The sequence below is a fragment of the Colobus angolensis genome, unplaced genomic scaffold, assembly GCF_000951035.1.
Source record: "Colobus angolensis palliatus isolate OR3802 unplaced genomic scaffold, Cang.pa_1.0 Scaffold2, whole genome shotgun sequence".
Classification (NCBI taxonomy): Eukaryota; Metazoa; Chordata; class Mammalia; order Primates; family Cercopithecidae; genus Colobus; species Colobus angolensis.
Window position 1 is genome coordinate 1873031 of NW_012115154.1, and position 27114 is coordinate 1900144.

Consider the following 27114-nt stretch of genomic DNA (forward strand, 5'->3'; position numbering starts at 1 on the left):
AAAACACCACTTCAGTTTTCTTTAATTCAGTATTTTCCAAATTATGTGGACTGGGAGCCGATTTTCTGTAACAGGATATTAGTATCATGAGGCAGAGCCCCATTCTGGCAAACAGTAGACTAGTTCTCAAAAGTACAATCATCTTTATTCATTCACTGATTAAATTTTTTTAAGTGCAGAACCAAACAGCTGGTTCACTTTATACTTTAGATTACCAGCATATCCCTGTAATAAACTTTAGGTGTTTATTTTCCACAGCAATATTTTTTTTATTACATCAACTGTCCTGGGATTTATCATTTCTTTTCTCATTTTTCATGTCATGCATAGACTTTATTACCTGGTAATAAGTTGCAAGAAATGTGAATTGAGTTGTTTCTAAGCAAATATCAATCATTTATGATTTGTTTAATAGAAATTATAATGAAGAAAATCAGGGTTTTGCTTGTTATGAAGTCATTATAGTCAACATTAGCAAATCCCAAAATTAATAATGTGTCAGTAAATCATTTGCATTGCTAAAGAGATCAAATAAATAAAAACAGGATTGACCTTGTTAGAAATTTGATATTTTCAACATTTATCTGTCAGAGCCACTGATTTGGAAATTGTTATAAATTCTTGAAAAATGGAAACTTTTTTCCCTGTAAAAATGCCCATCATTTGGCAAAATGCAGTGTCATTTTTCTTGAAAAGAATGTAGTGATTGATTATCCAGACTGCTACCATGACAAGGTAAACCAACCAAATAGCTGGAAAATTGTATGTAATCATATAGCATCACAGAGGCTCTGTGTTGAGCACAACCATTAGAATTAAACCATGGCATCTAATCATTCCCTGCTGGTACTTCCTGTTCACCCCCAAAACCTTGACCTCCAGTGGATATGCAGAGGTGTTCGCAGTCATCCCTTCCCCTCCAAATGCTATCAGCACAATTCTAATCAGCTGAAAGCTCTGCAATAAATACAAACCAAACCTAAACCACCCAAGGAGACTTCAAAATGCAAAGGTGTCTGTGACTAACATCCCTCACGTATATGGCATTCGGAGATTTATTCTGTGTATTAACATTATTAGTCTAGTTTCTTTTATTAATAGTATTGTCCTGAAAACCCTGAGATATTATAAACAACTGAGGGAAGAGAAGGATGGGAGATGGGCAAAAAGAAAAGAGGAATGCTGATCCCTCTTGAGAGGCTGATAATCTATTCAGGAAGACGAAATACACCTGAGATGCCTTGAGAGCCATTACACAGTATTCGTTCAGTATGAAAGCGCCAGTACACAAATTGAATGCATGAGTCATGGGGGCCAACAGAGTAAAGGAGCAATCCAATTATCCTTGGTTATTAGAGAACTAAATTGAGTCATAAGAAAGGAAAGGGCTACCCAAACCTACCCCAGAGATGGTCATCAGTAGCATACTTGGGAGTAGAACCAGGCCCTTTCTCCCAATAATCAGAGGGATCTCCTCATGCTCGTCTTCCCTGCAATGTTTTAGATTTTAAACAGGCTTTGTTAGGATGGCTGAACTTCAGTCTCCTTTGTTTAATTGCTGCCCACATGTTGTAGGATATCTTGTGTTTTGAATCAGGATGAGGATTTTAAATTCTTCCTAGTGTAGGGACATGTAGCCAGGCAGAATCAATTCCTGTCACTCACACACAAATACAGAGGAATGGGATTATGGATCAGGGTGAAGCTGCAGTGCTTTAATCTTAAAATCAATACAGAAAAGGAAGTTGAACTTGTGGGGATTCTATAGAGACTGCAATTTGACTTCCTATGAGGTTTGCCTTACAGAATATAAGTGCTCCTTGCTTTTCACCTTCTGATTATTTTACTGGGGTGGGAAAAATGAGAGGAAGGGGAAAGATGACAAGAAGCTTCTACCACCAAATCTTGAATAAGCATGCAAGTGTAACTCATAATTCAAGCTAATCCCCTACTGTGTTGAGAAGAACTATACAACTTTGTTTAATCTTTTGATTTTAAGAAAATAATTAGCCAACACCCTGTTCCCCATCATCTGTATTTAAGCATAATGAAAATGCCTTTGATTTCTTCATAGTTCACTGTCAAGACTGTAAAAATATTTTTTTAAGCTTACTTTTATGGCTAAGCTTATCATAGCCTATGTAATTTTATATAAATATAAAATCAACAAACCAGTTACTGACTGAAGGATTCCAAGCTGCTAAGCATGGGATTAATATTTACCCCAGTGTAATTTTGCTTCTTTTGAAAGAGGCATGAACTAATGGTTTAAACAACTAGGTCTTTTCTTAATCAGATATTTAGAATTTGTTGACTATGTGTCTTTTTCAGATGTAACACTGATTTACTATACAATGCTGTCGGCGTCTAGCTTTAAGATGGGCTTATTTTTCCTTTCGGATAGTTTTTTAATTCAGTTTTAAAATATGTCTGAGTGTGTTTAGACCCTGCGCCTACAGTGGTGACAGCAATACGAAACACTGTAATCTCGTGAGAAAATGCACTGTGGGCAGCAGAACTCTGGTCTGGCTCTGAGGCAGAATGGTATAGTTAGAAGAGCAAAGCCTGGAGCTCCTCCTTTGTTTTCTTCATCTTCCTAAGCTTGTTTCCTCATCTTTACACTGGGGATGATGATAGGATACACCTGATAGGTAGGGGTGTTGGGAGAATTAAAGGAAATAAAATATACAAAGTGCTTATCATTGTACTTTGCACTTGTAAGAACCCTATAAATGTTCATGATTATCATGATTATTGTGTGAGTCTCAAGTGAGATAACATATGCTGTGGATGTGAAAACATTCTACAAGCTGTAAAACACAATACAAATGTTAGTTATTATTCTGAATAGATTGATGGTTTTGAAACTTTTAAAATAAATCATGGAAGGTTTTTTCTTTGTGCTGCCTGTCATAGGTTCCTAATCTCAAAGAGCCTTGGAGTGATAAATCAGGCTCCAGCTGAATATGCATTTTCTGTCTTAAAAGCCAAAGTTATCTTGTGAGTGTCAAGAATTCCATGATATCAACTTGAAAATCCCCATTCTGTGTCCTTCCAGAAAAAACACTTGCTCGGGTCTTGGGAAGACCAGCGCTGTGTAAGATTCTTATTTGGTTGTTGTTTTGAGTTCATATTTCAAAATGTCACATTCTTCCAGGAAAGCTTAGGTACCTTAAATTATGACATACTTGGAGTTGTCCTTCCTTGTCCTACACATTACTTGACTACAGAAATCTCATATCCTCTCTTTGCTGTTCATTTCCAGAGCACAATCATTGTGGAGAAGACAGTGCAAGACCTCCTGAACCTGATGCATGACTTGAGTGCATATTCAGATCAATTCCTCAACATGGTGTGCGTGAAGCTCCAGGAGTACAAGGACACCTGCACTGCAGCTTACAGGTATAGCTTCTGTTAGGAGCTAAGCAAAGTAATGTTTGAGCCTGAGGGTGGTTCTGATTGGTGACATTGCCTCAATAGCCTAATTTTCAAAAGGATCATATCTGAGTTTGTCAAGAGATGAGAACATCCATCATGGAAATAGTCTCCTAGACCTTTGTGTAGTCAGAACAACAGAGAGAATGAAAGTGATGAAGGGACAGAGCCACTAGGACTGCCATTGAGTGGTTCAGATTATGTGTCAGCCTTGATGTTCATGAAAACCTGGAATGATAAGATCATGTTCCTCAAGGAAATTCCAGATCTTGGTTAGTCTATCTTATGGTTAAAAAGATCCTTAAAATAGAGCAATTTGAAACTCTTAATCTTTAATAGTATTTCTTTTTAATTAAAAATATATTCTGGCTGGGCGCGGTGGCTCACGCCTGTAATCCCAGCACTTTGGGAGGCCGAGATGGGCGGATCACAAGGTCAGGAGATCGAGACCAACCTGGCTAACATGGTGAAACCCCTTCTCTACTAAAAATACAAAAAATTAGCCGGGCGTGGTGGCGGGCACCTGTAGTCCTAGCTACTGTGGAGGCTGAGGCAGGAGAATGGTGTGAACCTGGGAGGCAGAGCTTGCAGTGAGCTGAGATCACGCGCCACTGCACTCCAGCCTGGGCGACAGAGCGAGACTCCGTCTCAAAAAAATATATATATATATATTTTTTATATTTTTTATATATATATATATATATTCAGCATCAGTAGCAATGAAAAACCATTGTTATGAACTTGAAAACCATTAGTTATCCCTCTGATTTCCTTCCCTAGGTTCAAAAAAATCTCTGGGCTTGTGGAAAAGATCATAGCAACTCTCTAAGAAAGCTTATAATAGGAACAAATTATGGTCTGGTTCACAATACATGAAACAATTAGGGAAGAAAAGAATGTATAGTAAAATACTAAATTTTATGTGCTCTATATTGAAGACTAGATAGGTGAAGTGCACTGCGTAATCAGGCGCTGCTTGTATAATATGGACTTTGAGGGCAGAGGGATCAAAACACAAGAAAGAGAAAGGGTTGTAATCGGGAATGGTTTTACAGGTGAGATATGTGCTGGACTGATGAAATTTACGGAGGTGGAGAGAATACACAAAGGCTGGGATGGAGGAAGCAATGAGACAGTTGCCCACTATTTTATTTTATTTATTTTATTTTATTTTTTGAGATGGAGTCTCGCTCTATTGCCAGGCTGGAGTGCAGTGGCACAATCTCAGCTCACTGCAACCTCTGCCTCCTGGGTTCAAGTAATTCTACTGTCTCAGCCTCCCGAGTAGCTGGGACTATAGGTGTGCACCACCACGTCTGGCTAATTTTTCTGTTTTTAGTAGAGACAGGCTTTCACCATGTTGGCCAGGCTGGTCTCAAACTCCTAACCTCGTGGTCTGCCCACCTTGGCCTCTCAAAGTGCTGGGATTACAGGCCTGAGCCACCGCACCCAACCCAGTTGCCCACTATTTAAAGGAGACAATGAGGAGGAAGTTTGACTGGGACAGAGTTCCTAGGAGAATCTAGCAGGAGATAATGTTGAATAGGAAGATTAAGACCAACTAAAAAGGGGTCATAAAAAATAAGATCCTGAAAATGTAGATGTTGGATAGCAGATAGGGAATCATTATAAGTGAGCAAGGAAGCAATGTTTACAGAAGATTGATTTGGCAGAGGAATACAACATAGATTAATGCTTAACCTTCCTGATTACAGCAACAAGAATTATCCGCAGTTACATGGACAAATTAAACAACCACCATCTCATTGAGATGCTGTCCCAATAACCTTTTGTGTTCAATAATTGTTTATCAAAACTTACATTTAGGTTAAAATCATACATATAATTAACAATTATGTCAATTGGTTGTGTACTAAATAATAATTATAATGGTAATTCAAACAAAAGAAAGTTAAAATTTAGTCTTGTGGTAACAGAAATTTTAAAGATTTTGGATTTTAATTTATACAGATAGTCTTTTGTAAAAAACTACAATGGAATAATAAAATAATTTCAAGCATAAAATATAGTTTATTAGGATAAATTTCAGTGAGGAAATGAAATACAAATAATAATTCAAAGAGGAAAAGGAAAAGTGAAAAATATCCAACTGTTAAAGAAGAGCTTGTTCATATGTATTTTAAATGTATAATGGAGAGTATCAAAGCCCTGTGGCATTGAGATTCCATTGGATACTTTTTTTAAATTTTAATTGACAAATAATAATTATATAATGAGTACAATGTGATGTTCTGATATATGAATACATTATGAAATGATTACATTCAATCCGATTCATATATCCATTACCTCTCATACTTGTCTTTGTGTGTCTTTGTGCTGCAAACATTTAAAATCTACTCTCAGCATTTTGAAATATATATTATGTTATTATTAATTATAGTCATCATGATGTTCAATCATTCTCAAAATGCCATTCCTCTTAACTGAAACTTTGTATGGTTTGAGCAACATCTCCCCACCTTACCCCACACCCATCCCACTCCCCCCACTCCCCTAGCCCCCAGCCTCCAGCAACCACTGTTCTCCCTCTACTTCTGTGAGCCTTTTTTAGACTTTTTTAGAGTCCCCATATCAGTGAAATCCTGCAATATTTGTCTTTCTGTGCCTGGCCATTGGATACATTTAAAATAGTGATTTTTAACATTGTCAGTCTTTAGGATATGCCAAAATTTTTGTCTTTTGCATCTATTTAAACGCATGCTAAAAAAAATTAAATGTCAACTTAAAAAAGGAAGGAGAATATAGTTTTCCAAAATTATTTTAAGGGATACACCAATAACAATTGTAAAAGCCACTCTTCTAGGTTAATTGTCTGAGGTTGGAATTTCTGGGCCATAGAGTCTTGGATTTTCAGTTTTACAAAACCAAACTCCAAAGTGGTAGTACCAACGTCTCATCTTCCAAAAGAGAATTGAATAAAATTTTTTAACTATTGAAACTTAGTCCCGGTGCAGTAGCTCACGAGGCCAAGGCGGATGGATCACCTGAGGTCAAGAGTTTGATACCAGCCTGGCCAACATGGTGAAAGCCCATCTCTATCAAAGGTGCAAAAATTAGCCAGGTGTGGTGGTACATGCCTATAATCCCAGCTATTCGGGAGGTTGAGGCAGGAGAATCGCTTGAACCCGGGAGGTGGAGGTTGCAGTGAGTCGAGATTGCACCCCTGCACTCTGGACTGGGTCACAGAGTGAGACTCCATCTCAAAAAATAAAAAATAAAAACCTAAATATTAAAAAATTAAAAATTTTAAAAATAATTGCATTTTAATAATATTACACTTTATGTTTAACCTCCATTAAATGTAAAGCTTTTTTTTTTAAGTAGGGCATGCCCTCTTTTTCTAGTAACTTACCTGATTATGGGCACCCAATTACTTTCTCACAAATAATAATGTTGATAAATAGTAATTATAGTGGAGACGTTGCATAACCTGACCACGATAAGGTCAAGTTGTCTCTAGAATGCAAATCCCACTGATGGCCATTTATATAGTATTATTGATGTTGCTGTCTTGAAAGACATGTTGTAAGTTCTTGTAGCTTGGCACCATATTCATCATGCTTGATTTTTTTTCCAATCATTTATGTTCCTCCCTCTCAAGAGGTCAAGTGGCTAGAAGCCACTGCATCTGCAAAGCAGACTGATCATTGTTGAATAGTTTTCATCTGGAAGTTTTCTCTTAGTTTGAAGTGATACTCTCCTATCCATTGGACATAGTTCTTTTCTCTGAATAATAACTCATCAGTTTAATCCTTTTGTGAGCGCCCTTCAAATATATGAAGATAGCTATCATAGTCCATTTAGTCTTGCTTTTTCTCCTTAAACTGAACATTCCCAGTTTCTGGCATGCCCTGGTCTATGAACTATCCCAGTCATCTTTCTCCATTACCCATTAGCTTGGCAGTGTCCATCTTAAAAAGGAGTGCCCCAGACTATGCCCAGTGTTCCAGATGTACTCTTTCTTTTTTTTTTTCTTTTTGAGATAGAGTCTGTTGCCCAAGCTGGAGTGCAGTGGTGCAGTCTTGGCTCGCTGCAGCCTCTGCCTCCCAGGTTCAAGTGATTCTCTTGCCTCAGCCTCCTGAGTAGCTGGGACTACAGGCGCAAGCCACCATGCCCAACTATCTATCTATCTGTCTATCTATCTATTTATAGTAGAGATGGAGTTTCACCATGTTGGCTAGGCTGGTCTCAAATTCCTGGCCTCAAGCAATCCTCCCACTGCCTCGGCTTCCCCACGTGACCAGATGCACTCTGGGTGTTGAGCAGCACCATCACTTTCCTTGTTCAGGACCCAATGCTGGACACAATGCTTCTTAATGTGGCCTATCATTGCACTTGTCAGGTATTTACTGAGCATTTACCAAGATGTTGTGTGGGTGTGTGGGGATAAAGAAATGAATCAGTCAAGATCCTACCTTTCATGTGCTTATATTCTTGGTGAAGAATAGAAAGGGAAATACGGGACAAAGAAATAGCATATATCCACAGCATTAATTCATGACAGAAAATATGGCAGAATAGGTAAATATGCCTTGCTGTGGGAGGAAGAAATTACGAAGGAGAACAGGGAAGGCTTGGTGAAGGATATGAACTAGACTTTGTGAAGAATGAAGAGGATTTAGACAGAGGCTTGAAGAAGAGCAAGAATAAGTGATAAATGTCTGGGATGTGGAAAGGAAGGCTTGGGTCAGACTGGAGGATCGCAAATGTCAGACTCAAGGAACTTTGCCTTTTTAAATTAAGTAGCAAGGAGCCACTGAATGGGTGTTAAGCATGGAGTGCCACATGGAGACCTGCGCTTTAGGGAAATTTTTCTGAGTTTTGTGTAAGATGGATTTGAAAAGCAAGAGTATAGAGATAGAGGGGAGAGAGACATTAAGTGCCTGAATTAGGGGACAGGGAAGGAAAATGGAGAGGAAGGAACAGATTAAGAGATAATAAAGAGGTAAACTTGATAAGACTTGGCCACTGATTGGCTATAGAAGAAATACTGATTGAAATTAGTATTATCTTTTCTATGCTGTATTTGTGGTGATTTCTGTAAAACACAAATTCAGGATCTCACATTTACCCATTAAATTTAATGTTATTTATTTATTTAGAGAGATTCTCGCTCTGTTGCCCAGGCTAGAGTGCAGTGGCACGATCTCAGCTCACTGCAGCCTCCACCTCCCAGATTCACGCAATTCTCCTGCCTCAGCCTCCTGAGTAGCTGGGATTACAGGCGTGCGCCACCATGCCTGGCTAATTTTTGTAGTTTTAGTAGAGACGGGGTTTCACCATGTTGGCCAGGCTGGTCTCAAACTCCTGACCTCAGGTGATCCACTCACCTCGGCCTCCCAGAGTGCTGGGATTACAGGCATGAGCCACCATGCCTGGCCAAATTTAATGTTATTTTTAAGTCACCATTTCAGCCTATTGAGATATTTTTGAATCTTCATTCTGTCATCAAAAAATCTTAGCTATTCCTGTAAGTTCCATGTCTTCCTTGATTACATAAGCAGTCTTTTTTTTATGCATGTCATTGAAAAAAATGTCCAACAGCTTAGGACTAAGTTGAGAATTTGGGAGCTATACCTCCTGACACTTCCTTGTATGTTGACGTATATATTACTTAGTGCCTCAGGAGTTCATAGGTTTTTCTAACTAGGAACCTGGGCTTTAGCTCAAGAGCAGGCCCTACAGCTTCAGTTTAAATGCCAGCTTTTCTACCTACTACTTATATGACCCTGAAAAGCTACTCAGCCTCTCTGCCTTGATTTCCTCATCTGCAAAAAGGTAATAATAGTCCTTTTCTCAAAGGGTTGTCTCAAAAAATGTCAATCTTTTGTAACCGGTTTTCACAAAATAATATGCTCCCCCCAAAATGATTTGCTGCTATTTTGATAATGATGATAATGGTAATGACAGTAATTGCCTTTACCAGTTTCCGTGACAGTTATTCCACGTATTTCATAATCTGCCCTGTAAAAGATTGATCAGGTTTCTTGCTGGTGTCTTCCCAGCCTGATTCTTTTAATGCAGCCAGCCCTTCCTCATGTCCACCCAAGATGGGCATGCAAACCTGTTATGAACAATACTAGATATTTGTTCAGGAATCCTCCCATCCCTTTACTGTTAGGACCCACTTCTCCCAACTAAACCATTCCTTAAGAACTCTCTTCTTGGGCAGCTTTCAAATTACCTTTGGAAACAAGATCAAGACAACCAAGAGCCGAATTTACCACTGCCCCAAGTCAGTTAGGAAAGGATCATTTGACCTATTCTTTGTGAGATCCTTCTAGCTTCTAGTGAGTACCACTTTCAAATTATTCATGAACTACTTTTTAATTATCTGTTCAGAATTTTGCCTACAATTCCAAATTCACCCCATTTCTGTAATTTATGTTCCTTTTCTTTTATGAACATCAGGGATTTGCTCCCAGGCACTTTTTCCCGTGTGTCAGGATACCTTCAAAATGTTCAGCAGTGGTTCTGTGATTCCATGCTTTGAATTATTTCGGCACCACAAGATCCTTCCCTAAATTTGTTAAACCTTTCAGGAATTTTTTTGATCTCAATAACCATTAACAAACACAGTGGATCACTGCGTCCTTAAAACAATTCATTCACTTAGTTTCTAGAATTCCATTTATCCAACAAATATTTATTGAGTGCTTGTACAAGAGTTTGTAGATATAACGGTGAACTAAACAGATTAAATATCTGCTTTCATGGAGTTTATGTTCTGTTGTGGATGGGAGAGGGGAGATAGACAATAAATGAATGTAAAACATAAACATGAAGAATTTTAGGGCCAGGCGCAGTGGCTCATGCCTGTAATTCCAGAACTTTGGGAGGCCGAGGTGGGCGGATCACGAGGTCAAGAGATTGAGACCATCTTGGCCAACATGGTGAAACCCCATCTCTACTAAAAATGCAAAAAAATTAGCTGGGCATGGTGACACACACCTGTAGTCCCAACTATTCAGGAGGCTGAGGCAGGAGAATCGCTTGAACCTGGGAGATGGAGGTTGCAGTGAACCGAGATTGCGCCACTGCACTCCAGCCTGGTGACAGAGTGAGCCTCTGTCTCAAAAAACAAAACAAAACAAAAAAAGAATTTTCGAAGATAGTAAGTACTGTGGAAAAAAGAAATGGTGTAAAGTAGATAGACTCAGGAGTGTGGGAGGAGCAGGTTGTAGTTTTAAATAGGATGCCCCAGAGAGGTTCTGTTGCATTGAGCTTAGAGGAAAGGCTCCAAGGGATTGAAAGAGTTTGACCAGCCATCTGGGAAGAGTGCACTGGCACAGGGCAAAGGCCAGGAGGCAGGGCTCTCCGGGACACTTTTAAGGAACAGCAGGGAGGCCAGCATGGTTGGAGTAAAGTGAACAAGAGGAGGAAGGATGTTGGAGGGTCACCAAGGGGGAATGGAGGGCCTGGTAGGCCACTCTAGGGATGCTGAGTTCTACTGTGAGTGAAATGGGAAGCCGTTACAAGGATTGTGCATAGGAGCAGCATGATCTTACATGTGCTTTAAAATTTAAGTATTGAAAATAGGCTTTAGGGAGACAAAGATGGAAGCAATGAGACCAACTAAAGGCTGGAGTGGTAACCCAGGTGAGAAATGAAGACTCTTTGCACTGTTGGTAGCAGCAGAGATGGAGGGAACTGAGTGAACTCTGAATGTATTTGAAGAACCAGCCAGCTGAATTCCCTGCCAGATTGAAGATAGGGTGTGAGTTAAAGAAAGGTGTCAAAAATAACTCTCAGGGTTTTATATTTGAGCAGTAAAAAGATGCATGGAGTTGCCAGCTATTGGGATGGAGGATGCTGCAGGTCTGGGCAAGCCGATCAGGGCTTAAATTTCGAGTGTCTCTTAGCCACGTGGGGGACGGAGTTGGACATATGCATCAAAATAGGAGAGGTCTGGCCTGGAGATAGATATTTGGCAGCCATCGACATATAAATAGTATAGCTAAATGGAATTTAAAACTATGGGACTAGATGAAATCTTCACAGGAGGGAGTATACTCATGGCAAAGAAGAGGACCATGGACTTCATGAGGCAAAGAAGAGGACCGTGGACTTTATGAATTTTGCAAGATGAGGAGAAATCATCAAAGGACATTGACAAGCAGCAGCCAGTGAAGGAGGAGGAAAATCTAGAAAATGTAGTGTTGTAGTGTTGCCAGCATTAGAGCTCAGCATGGACTGAGTGATAAATGTGAATGTTTTTGTGGAGTAGCAGGGATGAAAACTGGACAGGCATGGCCTTAAACAAACTAAGAGTAGAGGAAGGGTAAATAGAGGCAAAACTTTCACACTGAGTTTTGCTGCAAAGGGGTATGGAGAAATGGCATAGTGGCTGGAGAAGTGAGGTCACAGGAAGGTTCTTTTGTTTTATGTGTTTTTTAAATAGAAGAAATAAGTACATATTTGTATTTGAAGGAATGGACTTGGGAAGAAGGGAAATTTGGTGATGTAAGAGAGAAAGGAGAAAATCCCTGAAATTATGTTTTTGGCCAGGGAAGTAAGGGTGGAGGAGGGGTGCGCAACTGGAGTGATTGGTTTAGGTGGGAACATGGATAGTTTTGCCCATGCTGTCTGTCTGTTCTACAGGAATTGAGTTATTTCTCTGTCTTTCGTATTTTACTGCTTTGTCCAAACAGCAGAACTCTGTCTCCCTTGGACTACTACTTCTGGAACATGGCCATTGCTTTTGGTTTTTGACATACTCTGGTCATCAGGAGCATTTTGATTCCTTCCCGTAAGAAACTCTACTGCTGTGGCATCTCTCCTACCCATAGTCTCTGCAATGGTGGCCACCTGTTGCTGCCCACCGTCACATCACAGGGGAGTATCTGGGAGGGATCTACCATAGTTGCTGAATGATGGACCTATGTTAAATTTTTCTCAGGATTGGGAAAAGTACTCTGTGAGGCTTTGAAAGGGAATAAATAGAAAATCATCTTTCTAGTTGTTATACAACAATGCACACTCAAAGGCGCAACACATGCCCCCACGGTGCTGTTGCCTGCTGGTTAATCAGCATATTCAGGTTTCTGGAGACAGTGTTTTCTTATTATATGACTCTGAAGATGCAAAGTATCCTTACTTCCTCTTTTCCTATTTATTGCCCTCCCCCAGATTGGCACCTGCTGAGGAGTAATTAGGGCAGTCCTAATTTGGATGGCCAAATCCTGATTACAGTGAGGGGAAAAACAGGAAATGTTCTAGTTTTGCTGCCAGCAAATGACTGACTTAAATAGAAAGCCATATACAATTCAAATGATCCAAAATGGTATAACACTGGGGAAGGAGGAAGGGAGCAGGAAGACATTGCAGTCTGATTTTCTCCCATGTGATCCTCAGCAGATATCCTTCAGAGAAATCATAAAATCCAGAAGCTCACAATGCCCTCTGCTGAGGGTTGGCTTGTCTTCCAAGCTTCCCATGAGAACCGGGGCAGCTCCTGGGAGCTTAGCGATCTGAGGAAAGGTGAAAAACATACCACCTTTCTATGAGCACCTCATTCTGGAGAGAAAGACTGTGCCGCAGGTAATGATGTCAGGTTACGTGCTTTGGATTAAGAGGGCTTTCCTAAAAAGGGAAATGAGGGCTAGAAGTCTTTTCCCTACTTATCCACACCCCTTGGGGCTTAAAGGGAAACTCAGCTGTGAATTCTGTACTGCTCGACATTAGCCATCAGGCACTTGGCCTATGAGTCGCCTACGTCTAAGCAGAGTGCTTCCCTCCCCTTGCCCGTCCTCTGTCCTGAGATCCAACCAGCAGCTCATGTGTCCCAAAATAATAATGTAAAGATTGGAAATCACAGTTTTCGGAAGTTTCTCTCTGTCCCAATTTAGCATCAGTTCATTAATCATTGTTTTTCCTTGGAGGTGGGGGATAACGGGGCTTTCTGCCTTGTGTTGGGCCTGGCAGAGAATACCAATAAAACCTCTTCCCTAGTGTTAGAGGCTCAGTTGGTTTGAGTTGATTTAAGACACAAGCATGTTCACCCCTTTCACCACTTCAGAGAGGAGCTAGAACTCATGCTGGACATGAAGAAAGAGTGAGGAGGAGAAACCTGCAGTGGCTGATGGCAGACATCAGAGCTGGCACTGGGCTAGGTACCTTGTTGACCCTTAGTGTGCTCACTAAATGAATGAGGAAATTTCTGCCAGACTGAACAGGACGAGCAAGCGGTGGAGCAGGATGGATGACCGTGGTGCGTGGGAGAAAGGCTGAGAAATCACAGTGACTAGGGTGGACAGTGTGCTTGGGTAGAAATGGGCAGGAAAGGGGATTTTTTTTAATGTCCTGTATTAGGTAAAAGAGTACTATCGTAGTGTCATGCGCGTCCGTGTGAAGAGACCACCAAACAGGCTTTGTGTGAGCAGTAAAGTTCTTTAATCACCTGGGTGCAGGCGCGCTGAGTCCAAAAAGAGTCAGTGAAGGGAGATGGGGATGGGGCCGTTTTATAGGATTTGGGTAGGTAAAGGAAAATTACAGTCAAAGAGGGGTTGTTCTCTGGCGGACAGGAGTGGGGAGTCACAAGGTGCTCAGTGTGGGAACTTTTTTGAGCCAGGATGAGCCAGGAAAAGGAGTTTCACAAGGTAATGTCATCACTTAAGGCAAGGACCGGCATTTTCACTTCTTTTGTGGTGGAATGTCATCAGTTAAGGTAGGAAGGCCATTTTCACTTCTTTTGTGATTCTTCAGTTACTTCAGGCCATCTGGGCGTATACATGCAGGTCACAGGGGATGCAATGGCTTAGCTTGGGCTCAGAGGCCTGACACATAGGTGTTGGTAAGGAGGATGACATGATCAAAGTGGTGTTTTACCATCTCACTGGCCCCACTGTGCTCAATAGCAGAGACTAGACACTAGGGGCTCTGGTTGCTTCTGAAGCCCTTCAGGTTTCCTGTGTAGCCAGACGCCAGGGTCCTATAGGAATGAGACTCTCCTTGAGCTGGCCTTGGAGCTTTTGCCATCTAACTTAACTTCGAACCTCAGAACAGCCAAGGGCATACACCAGGGAAACCCTCTGCAAGCTCCAGCCTGTGACCTGTCTCTCAAAGCTATGTTGTCTCCTAACACTGGTATATATATTCATTTATATTAAACATTAAATAGGTACAAACACATTATAACCTATATACAGTGTCTGTTTCATAGAGGGCATTCAGCAAATATGCTTTTACTATGTGCACCTATAATTTATTATGCAAAACTTTATACTGGCATTTATTCCATTGTGTTGTAATTTAGACTTTTAAAATATATTATTTCATTAGTTATTGGTTTAACTGTTTTTCTTTAAAAAAAAAAAAAAAAACATTGTTTTTCAATTGTAGCTTCACACAGAGTTATTTAGGGAAATTTCAAAACACACATCCTGGGTTCTCCATACTAGGCCCACTGAGAGTTGGACCTGGGCAAGTTTAGTTTAAAAATATCCTCAAAGTGATTCTCATGTGTTACTGGTTAGAAATCACTGTTCTGGGCCAGGCACGGTGGCTCATGCCTGTAACCTCAGCACATTGGGAGGCCGAGGTGGGTAGATCACCTGAGGTCAGGGGTTCGAGACCAGCCTGGCCAACATGGTGAAACACTGTCTCTACTAAAAATGCAAAAATTAGTCGGGCATGGTGGTGGGTGCCTGTAATCCCAGCTACTCAGGAGTCTGAGGCAGGAGAATCACTTGAACCTAGGAGGCAGAGGTTACAGTGAGCCGAGCCGAGATCATGCCACTGTACTCTAGCCTGGGCGACAGAGTGAGACTTGGTCAAAAACAAAAAAGAGAGAGAGAGAAATCAAGAAATCACTGGTCTGAACCCTTATGAACTCTTAGTTTCCAGAAGTAAGTTATTATGTTATTTTCTACACACCTGTCTGCAATATCTTGCATGGTGTCTCTGTATAGGCCTTGCACTCTTGGTTTTTGATCAAGTGAATCCCTTCACTCATCCTTTCCAGTACATATCAGCTGCCCTTCTGGCCAAATACAGATGCTGCCCACCTAACCAGTTGCCGTACAAGTTCTCTAGCAAGCAGCCAGTCCTCATTTCTCCTACCCGAGTCACTCTACCATAATCAGATAGGAGTCTGTTGCAGTGACCTTGACATAAAGTAACAAGGACCTAGACTGGAATGAAAATAAATAATAAAGTATTAATACATAGTCTCTGTGCAAGGGACTTTATAGTCATAGCTCATCTGGTCAGTTGCAACAATTCTGTTAAATTAGATTCTCTCTGCCTTTCAGATGAGGAAACAGAGGTTCAGAAAAGTTAATAACGTGGCAAAGGCCGCAGAGCATGAAGTGGTAGTGTGTGCGTGAAAAGCACCAGCTATATCTCAGTCTTCAGCCCAAAGGAGAGGCAATGGAATTAAAGAGGAGATAGGAAACCTGAAAAATGCGTCCAATGCTTTAGAGAGACAGTGTAATAACTAAGAAAACAGACTGCAGAACAGCGGGTCTGGTTCATTTCAGGTTCTACCTTGCTAGTTGACTGACCACCATCAAGTTCCCAACCTTCTGTGCCTCTGTATTTCACCTATAGAGTGGAAGTAATGTTAGTACCTGCCACACAGGGTGGTTGTGGGGATTAAAAGTGAATGTATGCCAAATGCTCAGAAGAATGCACAGCTCATGGTAAAGGCTAAATTGTCAGCCAATATGATTATTTATTGTTGCTGCATTTGGTGCTGTTTTGTATTATTTACTTTTAAATTCATTGATGATATTGTTGATATTCAATAATAAGACAGGACAAGAAAGTTTTTTTAATTTTATTATTATTATACTTTAAGTTCTGGGCTACAGGTGCAGAACGTGGAAATTTGTTACATCGATATACAATGTATACCACGGTGCCACGGTGGTTTACTGCACTCATCATCCTGTCATCTACATTAGGTGTTTCTCCTAACGCTATCTCTCCCCTAGTCTCCCAGCCCACAACAGGCCTCAGTGTGTGAAGTTCCCCTCCCTGTGTCTGTGTCCATGTGTTCTCATTGTTCAACTCCCACTCATGAGTGAGAACATGCGGTGTGTGGTTCAGAAAGATATTTTTAGGTCGTTTGTTATTTTCCCGGTGTTTGATGCTTCAGTTGTATCATTCATTGCTTCAATCTGTTAGTCATTCAAAAATCATTCATTGAGCACTTCTAGGAGCCAGCATTATTCTAGGGCTAAAGGTGGAGAAGTGAATTGACTAGGTAAGGTCCTTGCTTTCATGGATTTTACACCGTAATGGAGGGAGCTAGATAATAATCAAGTGGAAATAAATAATAAATTTCTCATTAATAAGGATGATGTGATTAAATAAACAAGAGGTTCAGGTGAGGAGTAGGGTCAGGGAAGCTGTCGTGGAGGATACAGTGTTTGAGCTCAGTTCTGAAGGATGAGAAGGAGCCACGTGGAAATGTGGGGAAGAAAACTCCAGGTGGAGAAAGGAGCAAGTCCAAAGATGGAAACTAGCTTGAATTCAGGTTAGTGAGCAAAGAGAATGAATACTGAGTGACATTAGACAGGTACAGGGGTTGGATCATTTGGGTCATTTCTGGCTGCACATGAGAATCACGTGGGAGATGAAAACATACCCAGACTGAGCCCCACTTCAGACTGTGAATTGATGTATTTTTAAAATGCTTCCCAGGTGTTTTCATGTGCAGTCAGGATTAAGAACCATTGATAAAGGATCTTGAGGCTAGAGAATTTGAATTTTATTCTCAGTTAAATGGGAAGACATGCAAGGTTTAAATAGGGAGTTATCTGATCTGAGATCTGCTTATAAAGATCTTAATGATATTCAAACACAGACTATATTTAAATTTGCTTTATTATGAGAAAAATCTGAACATTGACGGTTGAGACAGTTCTTTTTTTGAGGAATTTTGCTCATGTTGCCCTGGCTGGAATGCAATGGCGTGATCTTGGCTCTCTGCAACCTCTACCCCCCAGGTTCAAGCAATTTTCCTGCCTCTGCCTCCCAAGTAACTGGGATCACAGTGCCACCATACCCAGCTAATTTTGTATTTTTAGTAGAGACAGGGTTTCACCACGTTGGCCAGGCTGGTCTCAAACTCCTGACCTCAGGTAATCCACCCATCTCGGCCTCCCAAAGTGCTGGAATTACGGGCGTGAACCACTGCGCCCACTTGATACAGATTTTATATGAATTCTTGGTCCACTACCTGTGTTACAGTATAATTTTTTTCTTCTCGATCTTTTAAGTGTCAAACAGTTATGAGCCTTCATATGAGAACTTGTCTGTTTAAAGGTTGTTATTAAATTATCCCCAAGAGTTACCTTCTGTAAACTGTCATTCCAAAGCTTTTTTCCCTAGGTCCCCTTGGATGGTTTCTGTTTTCCATGGGCCTTCTCCAGAGTTATCAGAAGTTGTCATTCTCAGGTAGACATATACACTATCATAAAGCTCTCTGACCAGCATTGAGTATGGTGTCAAAGATGTTCTGATGTTCCTCTCCTCTTTTCCTATGTATCCTGCTCCATCTTAACTGCCTTTTTGGTTTTGGTTTTGTGTTCGTTTTGTTTTATTTGGCAGCACAATACTATTGTCTTTGCATCCCTAATTATCATTATCACTTGTGCTGCTGGACATTTCACTGCGGTTTCGTCTGCTGGAGGTCCAGTTATTCACAGTCTAAATTGGACGACGGCACTTTAATTTGGACCAGCCTTGTCCAGGGTTCATTTGTTGAGCTTGGCTCCTAGTTTTTGAAGTATCTTGAAAGATTCAGTCTGGGAAAGTAAACATCATGCCGTGGCTGTCACCAAACAGTTGAATCCAATTAGCCCCACCTGCCCCTGGTTGTTTACCTAATGAAAGACTCAGCACCCCAGCTGTGTCCAGGGACCATGCACGCTCGCCCTTCCCAACTGTTCCAGAGAGGAAGCGGTACACATCAGAGCCAGGCGACACCAGCAGATGTTTTCTGAATGAAATTCACTCAGCCGTATCTCGAGGGTGGACCTTTCTCCTGGCAGCCTCATCACCTGTACCAAAAGGTACACCTATTTTCCTCTTCCTCTTGGGAACAGATACAAATAGTTACACAGATGGCTCTGTCTGTGGCCCATTGAGCTGTGAATTAATGAGTACATTATGGTTCTGGTAGGGATGATTAACCTTGCTTCTCCTATGGAATAATTGTTGGAGGTATACCTCTCCTTTTTTGAGGCTATTTGGATATGTCCTGGACTTCTGTAACCCACATGATCTGATTTATCAGAAAATCAAAAACAAATAAATGCAATTAGTCAGGGTGGACTTGCCACTTGAGTGAAAAATTTTCTTTAGGTTAATTGTATATTGCTGATCAATGCCAGTATTTCAAATTAGAATATTTGGGATTACTTTTGGGATTGATGTTCATTCTAGTATGTATTAATATATATATTGTTGAGGGCAGTATGTTAGTAGCATTTTCATTCATTGGGATGACCATTTTTTAATAAAATGGGATGGATGCATATGGGAGATAACATAATCTTGAATTACTGAATTAATCCAGTCCTCTAAAAACATGTAAGTAAATAATGTGGGTACCTTTAATGTCCTCCAACCTAACCTAATTTTTTTAGTTCAGCTAATGCTAAAATGGAAAATTCTAGCCCTTCAAAATGTACAAGACCATCTCACACCTACAGATCCAACTATTTCCTGAACCTGAGGGCAGATACGGGCCAGCACGGATGGGCTCAAAGACGTAGATGTTGACAAAATGAGTTGGGCTTGGGCTTCTCACTCTGTGAAACAGAATTTGACCCGTAGTGTGGGTCTAAGAGGAATTGAGCCATACAGCCAAGATTCTTTCTGGATATGAATGGTGAAACTGAAATTTTATATAATTTCCACATGTCACAAAATATTGTTCTTTTAGTTTTTTAAAAACCATTTTAAAATGTCAACACCATTGTTAGCTTACAGGACATACAAAGACCGCTGATGGGTAGGGTTGGCCCACAGGTCATGGTTTGCCCACCCCATTGTATCAGACAGAGTGCTAATTGGGAAGTTACGGATAAGTGTAAAAGGAGGGGTTTTGTTTGTTTGTTTCCGAAGGGAGAGATCATTGTAGGCTGACATAATCAACAAATTCTTCACAGAGAAAGTGAGTTTTTGAGGAGACTTTCCAATAATAGGCCACCTAGGAATAAGTAATGTAGAAGGGAAAGGCTTGTTAATAATCTCTCCTTGGTTCATTTGTTTTACGAGTCAGGACTATTTTATGCTGGAATTTTTCAGAGGGGGACACACCTGTATTCATTATCCTGATTTGCATTGAATCCAGAGAGGCAGGGAGAAGGGCATGGCACAGAGTGATCTGTGATTTGGTTAAATGCCAAATGACAGCTCATCAAAATTGTTTAGTGCAGAGAAGAAAACTGAAACCATTAAGATGCTTTTAGTGCAATAAGTTATCTCGACTTTTGAAATTGAAGAGGGCTTATTTTTATCTGTACTTCAGTTCTTATATGCCTTCCATATACCAGGTATTGTGCTAGGCACTAGGGACACAAAAACTAATAAGAAATCAGCTCTGCCCTCAGAGAACTCATCATCCAGTTTGGGATTCCAGCTTGCAAAAAAGTGTAGAAGGACCAGTTAAAATAGAGTTTGGCAAATGCAAAGGTTGTGGCCCTTGAGTGCACATTTAAATCACATGGGAAACTATAAAAATTTCTGTTGCCTGGGTCCCACGGCCCAGAGATTGTGATTTACTTGGTCTTGGGTATGGCTTGGGCATCTGGTTTTTAAAATAGCTTCCCCAAGTGATTCTAATGTTTAGTCGAGATTGAAAACCTCTGGTATAGGGGTGATGAGGCACAAAAAAAGAGGACTCAGATGTACCAAGGGAGGAGCTGGGGCAATGCTTGACAAGTAGAGGCAAACAAGGAGAATGAGAAAAAGGCTTTCTAGGCAGAGATGACACACAGAACCAGGTAATAATAGATCCCATTTGGAAAACTTTGGAATACTCATTATGGGTAATGTGTTTAACCAGCATGGGCAAGGGGTTGGCTAGGAATAGTAAACAGACACAGAGGAGAAAAGGAATAGCAGGAGATGAAGCTCAAAAGATAGATGTTCATGGCTTGCTAAGTCTAGCCTTGGTCTTACCTGGAATTAGAAGTCACTGAAGACTTGTAGGAAGGGTTATAACATGATTGGATTTGTAGTTTAGAAAAATGACTCTTCTGACTGATGTGGTAAGTTGAACTGATGGTCTTGTAGCTGCAGGCGAGAAGCCCAGTTACAAGATTATTGCCAAGTCCAGGTTAAAACAGATGGGGATTAAAATATAGGTTAATAGCAGTGAATCTGGACAGGAAATGACAGATTTATTAAGATATTAAGGCGGTGTAATTGGCAGGATGTGGTGACTGGGTAATTAGGATGACTCTGCGTTCGTTCCTGACTCGAATAACGGGATGGCTTGAATAGGGAACATTAAATGCTCAGTGGGAGAGAGAGAGTAGTAGTTAGTAAACTGAGTTCCTCTTGACTCATTTTAACTTGAAATGTGGATGGAACTTTCAAGTAGAGTTCTACAGTAAGCCTTTGGATATGCAGACTAGAAACTTAGAAGAGAGGGCCACCCTAGAGATGATAATTTCAGAGTCATCAGAATATAGGTGGTTCAAGTTGGGCAAGAAGATGACTGCCCAAGTGGCGGCGATGCAGAATTCTGTGGAACACAGCATTTGAAGTACGGATGGAGAAAAAGAGCCATCAGTTTGGCTAAGAAAGGTTAGGATGGTAGGTAAAGAACATGATGTGGAAAGCAAAAGAGTAATATTTCAAGAAGAGAGTAATCAAAAATGGTGGATGCTTTAGAATAGTCAAAGAGTGCGAAGAATAAAATAAAAAGTGGTCATGGGTTGGTGGAGCAATTTCAATGGAGTAATGGTTCTAGAATCCTGATTGCAGTTGATTTAAGACTGGATTTTGATTTCCTGTCAAAAGTTTGGTACGAATAGATTTAAAAAGCCCTTTTCTTGTTTTTAACTTGTAGAAATTCTGGATTAAAAAATTATAACTTTAAAAGCATTTTAAATATGTAACCAAACTCAAATAGATGAAAGAGAATTCTCCAGATGCCATGAATGAAAGAGGAATTAAAAGCCAGAAACAGACAAATGTGGAAGTTGAGTGGGCTACAAAGGTTTCAGGACCACATATAGAGGTCAAATAGTGGCTAGCATCTTGACATCTTCCAGGCAATGAGGGAACTTTATCTGTGCAGAAGTTATGCAAATAACTGTTTCGTTCATATTTCTTAGTTCATTCATGAATGCAACCAAGAAAACTTGGGACTTAAGAAGGAGCTACCCAACCTAGAGTAGGAAAGTAGCCCCTAAAAGAAATCAAAATTCCACACCTCATGTGATATGTGTGAGTAAGAACCTCAATCTGTACTGCCTACATAGGGAAAAAAGGCCTTAAGCCAAAAGTAAAAAATAAAAAAAGGCAAAAAAAATTAAAACCCTGTTTGGAACCAGTGAAACTCAAAGGACCCAGAAGAGGCAAATGCAGACTACCTAACAGTGATATCTTGAAAATTCAGGGCAAATGCAAGATTCCTACAGAGGATAAGTCCCACTGAAGTAGAGCTTCCAGACCAAAGCAGCAGACCACATGAGGAAATGCACCATCATTAGAAAAGAAGGCAAATTCAACAAACAGGACATTTGACATCTACAAGAACTACCAAAGAATATAAAGCCACTTCGTAAAAGGAACTTAAAAATTGTTGTTTTCTAAAACATTCAAGGAGATAAAGAAAAGAGCAGTTTCCATGATACAAGAACAGGACAGTTTGGGAGGGAAAAGCCAGTAGATTTGTAAAAGAGGCAAATAGAAAATCTAGAAATGAAAAATACAATAACTAAAAATTTTTCAAAAAGCAGTAGATGGGTTAAATCATAAAGTAGACCTTGGAGAGAGATTTCATGAATGAGAGGTGAGGCAGGGAAGTCAATTAGTGCAGGCTGCTCCTTTGATGAATGCCTTTGAAGGAGAGGGAGCAGCTTTGTTAGAGAGGAATGCAGAGAAGAGATTCATTCATCCATTCATTTTTAAAATAACAGAGGATTAGGGACTATATAATGGAAAAAGTAAAAATACAGGAAAAAGGGGAGATAGATCGGGGAGAAAAGATCCCCAAGAGCCTAAATAGAGGAATTACTGGAAATGAAAGAGGGTGAAACAGATTTGAACATATCTCTGTTGGGGATAGGAGGTCAAATATTTGAAAGTGTGTAAGTAGATCCCTTCCTTTCTCTGTCAGATAAGAAGGATATGGGGGATAAGCAATGAGCAGATACAGAAAGGGCAAATGTTTTTTAAAGAAATAGCTACTAAGATAAATGGGGAGATGAGCCTGATCAGAGACAGGTATAAAGAATGTCAGAGAACACTGAGGATACACCTGCAACAGAATCTCATCTCTGAGGTGGTACCATGCTATAAGATTGCACCTAGCAGTGCGAGTGTAAGATGGTAAAAGTTAAATTGTTGGATTAGTCCATAAATATTGCAGAAAAGATGCAAGGAAATAACAAAAGAGGAAATAGAAGATAGCAGTAAGAAAGTAATTTGAGAGATTGGAGGGAAGAAGTTTCTGTAATCCAATTTTTGTGTCTCCGACCATGGTTACTACGAGAAAACATTTGCTTATAGTGAATTAGAAGAATTCTAGAATCTGTTTTCCTCCTGCCTCACCTAATTTCCCATGCATGTGTGCCTTGAGCTCAAAACTTTAAGAGAACGAATAAATAGCTGTCTTATTTATTCTAGTTATTTTAAAAGAACCAGGGTAATATTGCTCCCTACAACAGTGGTCCCCAACCTTTTTGTCACCAGGGACTGGGGTGGGGTTTGGGGGGAGAAAAGGGGATGGGATGGTTTCAGGATGTAACTGTTCCACCTCAGATGGTAAGACATTAGTTAGTTTCTCATAAGAAGCATGTGATCTAGATCCCTCACGTGTGCAGTTCACAATAGAATTTGCACTCCTATGAGACTCTGATGCCTCCGCGGATCTGGCAGGAGGGGAGCTCAGGTAGTAATGCTCACTGGCCTGCTGCTTACCTCCTGCTGTGCCGCCCAGTTCTTAACAGGCCACGGACCAGGACCAGTCCGTGCCCCAGGGGTTAGGGACCCCTGCCCTACAACACGAAACTATGTTAACTTAAGTCAATCTGTCATGAATCAAGCTTTGTAGGCTTCAGCTTTTTGTTTTTGTTTTTGTATTGTAGAGAGGGTCAATCTATGTTGCCCAGGCCAGTCTTGAACTCCTGGCCTCAAGCAGTCCTCCTGCCTCAGCCTGCCAAACTACTGCAGTCATAGATGTGAGCCACTGCGTCTGGCCCAGGCTCCACCTTCTTTTGTCTACAAACATTAATTGTCTGTTGGGTCAAGGAGGTATCATACATACATGCCATAAGTATTGTTTATTTGGAAGTGCAGAATGTCCCCGAGTACCAAAAGAGATTCCTGCCTATGGTGAGGACAATCTCCTGGAGTCTTGGTCAGCCCCAGAGGAGGAGCCAGCTAATTGGCACTCCTTTCGTAAATAAATGTCACTTCTGTCACCTAGTATTGCTGACGAGGATATTTAGATCATTAAAATTAGTTATAGTGACAAATGTTGAACAGAAAGAAAAGCTTTTTAATTAAATTGAACTTGAACATTTAAGATGAATTTACAGGTAACATTCTGGTAAGAGCAGTGTTAATAGCTAACCCCTGGGCCCTACTGAAAGACTTGAAGCCTGTCAGCTCTCGGTCACTAGTCAAAGCCCGCTGGAGATGGCAGCAATCAAAGGCTTTTTCTGCCTGACACCTGGGGTTCAGGGTTTCTTGATGATGGTAGATTGGCTGTGAAGAGAGGGGTGTCCATAATTCAAACAATACCCTCAACTAGAACTAATTGATAATTTAAACCAAGAAGTCAGAGTACAACCTTTTGTAACACTTCTGTCACCTTTCAGGTACTAGTTATGTTGTCACTTAATAGCATTGTTTAACATGGTTATCCCACTTTTTATTCAAAGATCCCACTTTTTCTTAAAAGATTCCCCCAAAACATACCATACACTTTTATTTATCCTAAGGGATCAAATACAGTAAGAGGACCTAGTTAGTGTTTTCAACTGTCACAATTGCTCAAGAACTAAGAAACTAAGAGTGAAATCTGGAAATGCTGTTTCCCAGTAATGTGACCTATTAATGGGTATCACGGACTCCAACTTAGATAATGGATTATGTTCAAAAGAGAGATGAGTGTGATCTCTTTTTTGCAGCAAAGGTAGATGGAAATGCTAACTGAATACCAGGCATCATGCTACAGTGTCTCTTTTCTATTGGCTGTGTTTAGGGGTATTGTCCAGTCAGAAGAAAAACTTGTTATCAGTGCATCCTGGGCAAAAGATGATGATATCAGCAGACTCTTGAAATCTCTACCAAACTGGATGAATATGGCTCAACCCAAACAGCTGAGGCCAAAAAGAGAGGAGGAAGAAGATTTCATAAGGTAAAGGGTCCATTTTCTAAGTTGTACTAAACATGGGGAGGAAGCACATCTGTTTAACCAATCTTTTCTTACATGAGATTTTGGCCAGTTCTAAAAATCAAACGCAATTACTTGAACTTAGTAAAATCCGTTTTCCTCCTGCCTCACCTCATTTCCCATGCAAGTGTGCCTTGAGCTCAAAACTTCAGAAGGAAAAACATTAATGCGAGTCAAATTTGGAACATTGCTAAAGTGGGTTAAAATATCTCTTAATTTATAGGTTCTTCTTTCCTCTTAGAGGAAAAATAGAATGCATTCATTCATTCATTCAGCAAAGCTGTTTATAGCCCCCATATGGGCCATACCCTTTCAAACATAAGAGTAAGATAAATTTCTGTCCATACAGAATATGTTATGATTGTTCTTAACATGTTCTTCAGTCCATAGAACTGTTTGTTGAGCTTTCTGGAAAGCACAAATGTGCTTCCTGTGTGTGTGTTCACGTACTTTGTGTCATCTGTGATTGTTTTCTGTGTTTTAACAAAAGTAGAGTCTTTCTTTTAACTTTATCACTCAACATTTGCCTTTGTTCAATTTAAATTATTTACTTAGCCATGAAAATGTGGCCTCATTTGATGAAGCTACTCATTTCCATATGGCTGGCTTGCCACAGTGCAACATTTTCACCTCTGTCACTTTAGAGCTGTGTAAAGTAGAAAAACAATGGTGGTAATACTTTGTCACATCAAAGTTAGGTTTAATATTATTTTCTTTTGCCTAAGTGAATTGAGTAAGTGGTAAAAATAAAATAAAAGCATTTTAAAGAAACAAAGACTAGAAGAGGAATAAAAGGAGTAATGGCCCATGTTTTAATTCATCACAGAACTGTGTTCTTGTCTCTCTCTCTCTCTCAAACTGTGCAACTGTAGACAAATCTTTACTGCTCACAAAGTTAACCTATAATCATACACTATAGTGTCATATTTTTACCAACTTTTTAATATGAAAATTTTCTATAGCGTCATGTTAAAGTTTCTCAAAACCATGACACTCAAAAGTGCATGTGTTAATTTAACCTAAATTCTTCCTGTTTATGTTTTTCTTCCTTATTTTTCACAGTATCTGAAAGAAACTTGTTAGCTAGTTAATTATATAAGAAAACTCTATCTCTCACCACCTTCATTTTTTGAAGGAGCAATTTTAGGTTTACAGAAAAACTTGGACAAAAAGCACGGAGTTGCCATAGATCCCCTTACACTTCCACCAACCATTTCCTCTGTTTTTAACATCTTGCGTTCATGTGATATATTTGTTATAATTGATGAGCTAATACTGATATAATATTAATGACTAAAGTCTGTAGTTTACATTAAGGATCACTCATCATATTCTAAATATATGTGTTTTGACACATGTATAAGGAATACATCCACCATTATAGTATCATGCAGAATAATAATTTTGCTACCCTAAAAACTTCCTGTGTTCTCCTATTCATCCCTCCCTCCCTCGACACCCTGAGTCCCGGCAACCTCTGATCTTTTTATTACCTCCATAGTTTCGTCTTTTGCAGAACGTTATACAATTGAAATCATACAGCATGTTTCCTCTTGAGAATGACTTCTTTTGCTTAGCAATATGCATTTAAGTTTCCTCCATGTTTTTTTGTGGTATTATTGCTCATTTCTTTTTATCTCTGAATTATGTTCCATTTCATAGATATACTACTTTATTCACTCATCTATTGAAGGATATCTTAGTTGCTTTCAAGTTTTGGCAATTATGAACAAAGTTGCTGTAAATAATTTGTGTACTGGTTTATATGTGGATGCAAGTTTTTAACTCATTGGAGTAAATACCAAAAAATGTGATTGCTGGATCATAAGGGTAAAGTATGTTTAGTTCTATAAGAAACTGCCAAAATGTATTCCGAAGTGGTTGTATCATTTGACATTCCTAACAGCAAGGAACAAAAGCTCCTGTTTCTCCACATCCTTGCCAACATTTGATGCTGTCAGTGTTTTGGATTTTAGCCATTCTTATGAATGTCTAGTGATATCTCATTGTATTAATTAGCAATTTCCTAATGACATGTGATGTTGAACATCTTTTCATATGCTATT

The 27114-nt window shown here is 39.9% G+C and overlaps 1 protein-coding gene across 1 annotated transcript in view; it reads left to right on the top strand.

The window, feature by feature from the left end:
• EXOC4 (exocyst complex component 4) overlaps positions 1-27114 on the top strand; it is an 826169-nt gene that overhangs the window by 651532 nt on the left and 147523 nt on the right. The window contains exons 12-13 of the mRNA XM_011941218.1: positions 3266-3402; positions 24857-25012. Of these exons, the coding sequence (XP_011796608.1) occupies positions 3266-3402; positions 24857-25012 (293 nt within the window). The remainder of the gene's footprint in view (positions 1-3265; positions 3403-24856; positions 25013-27114) is intronic.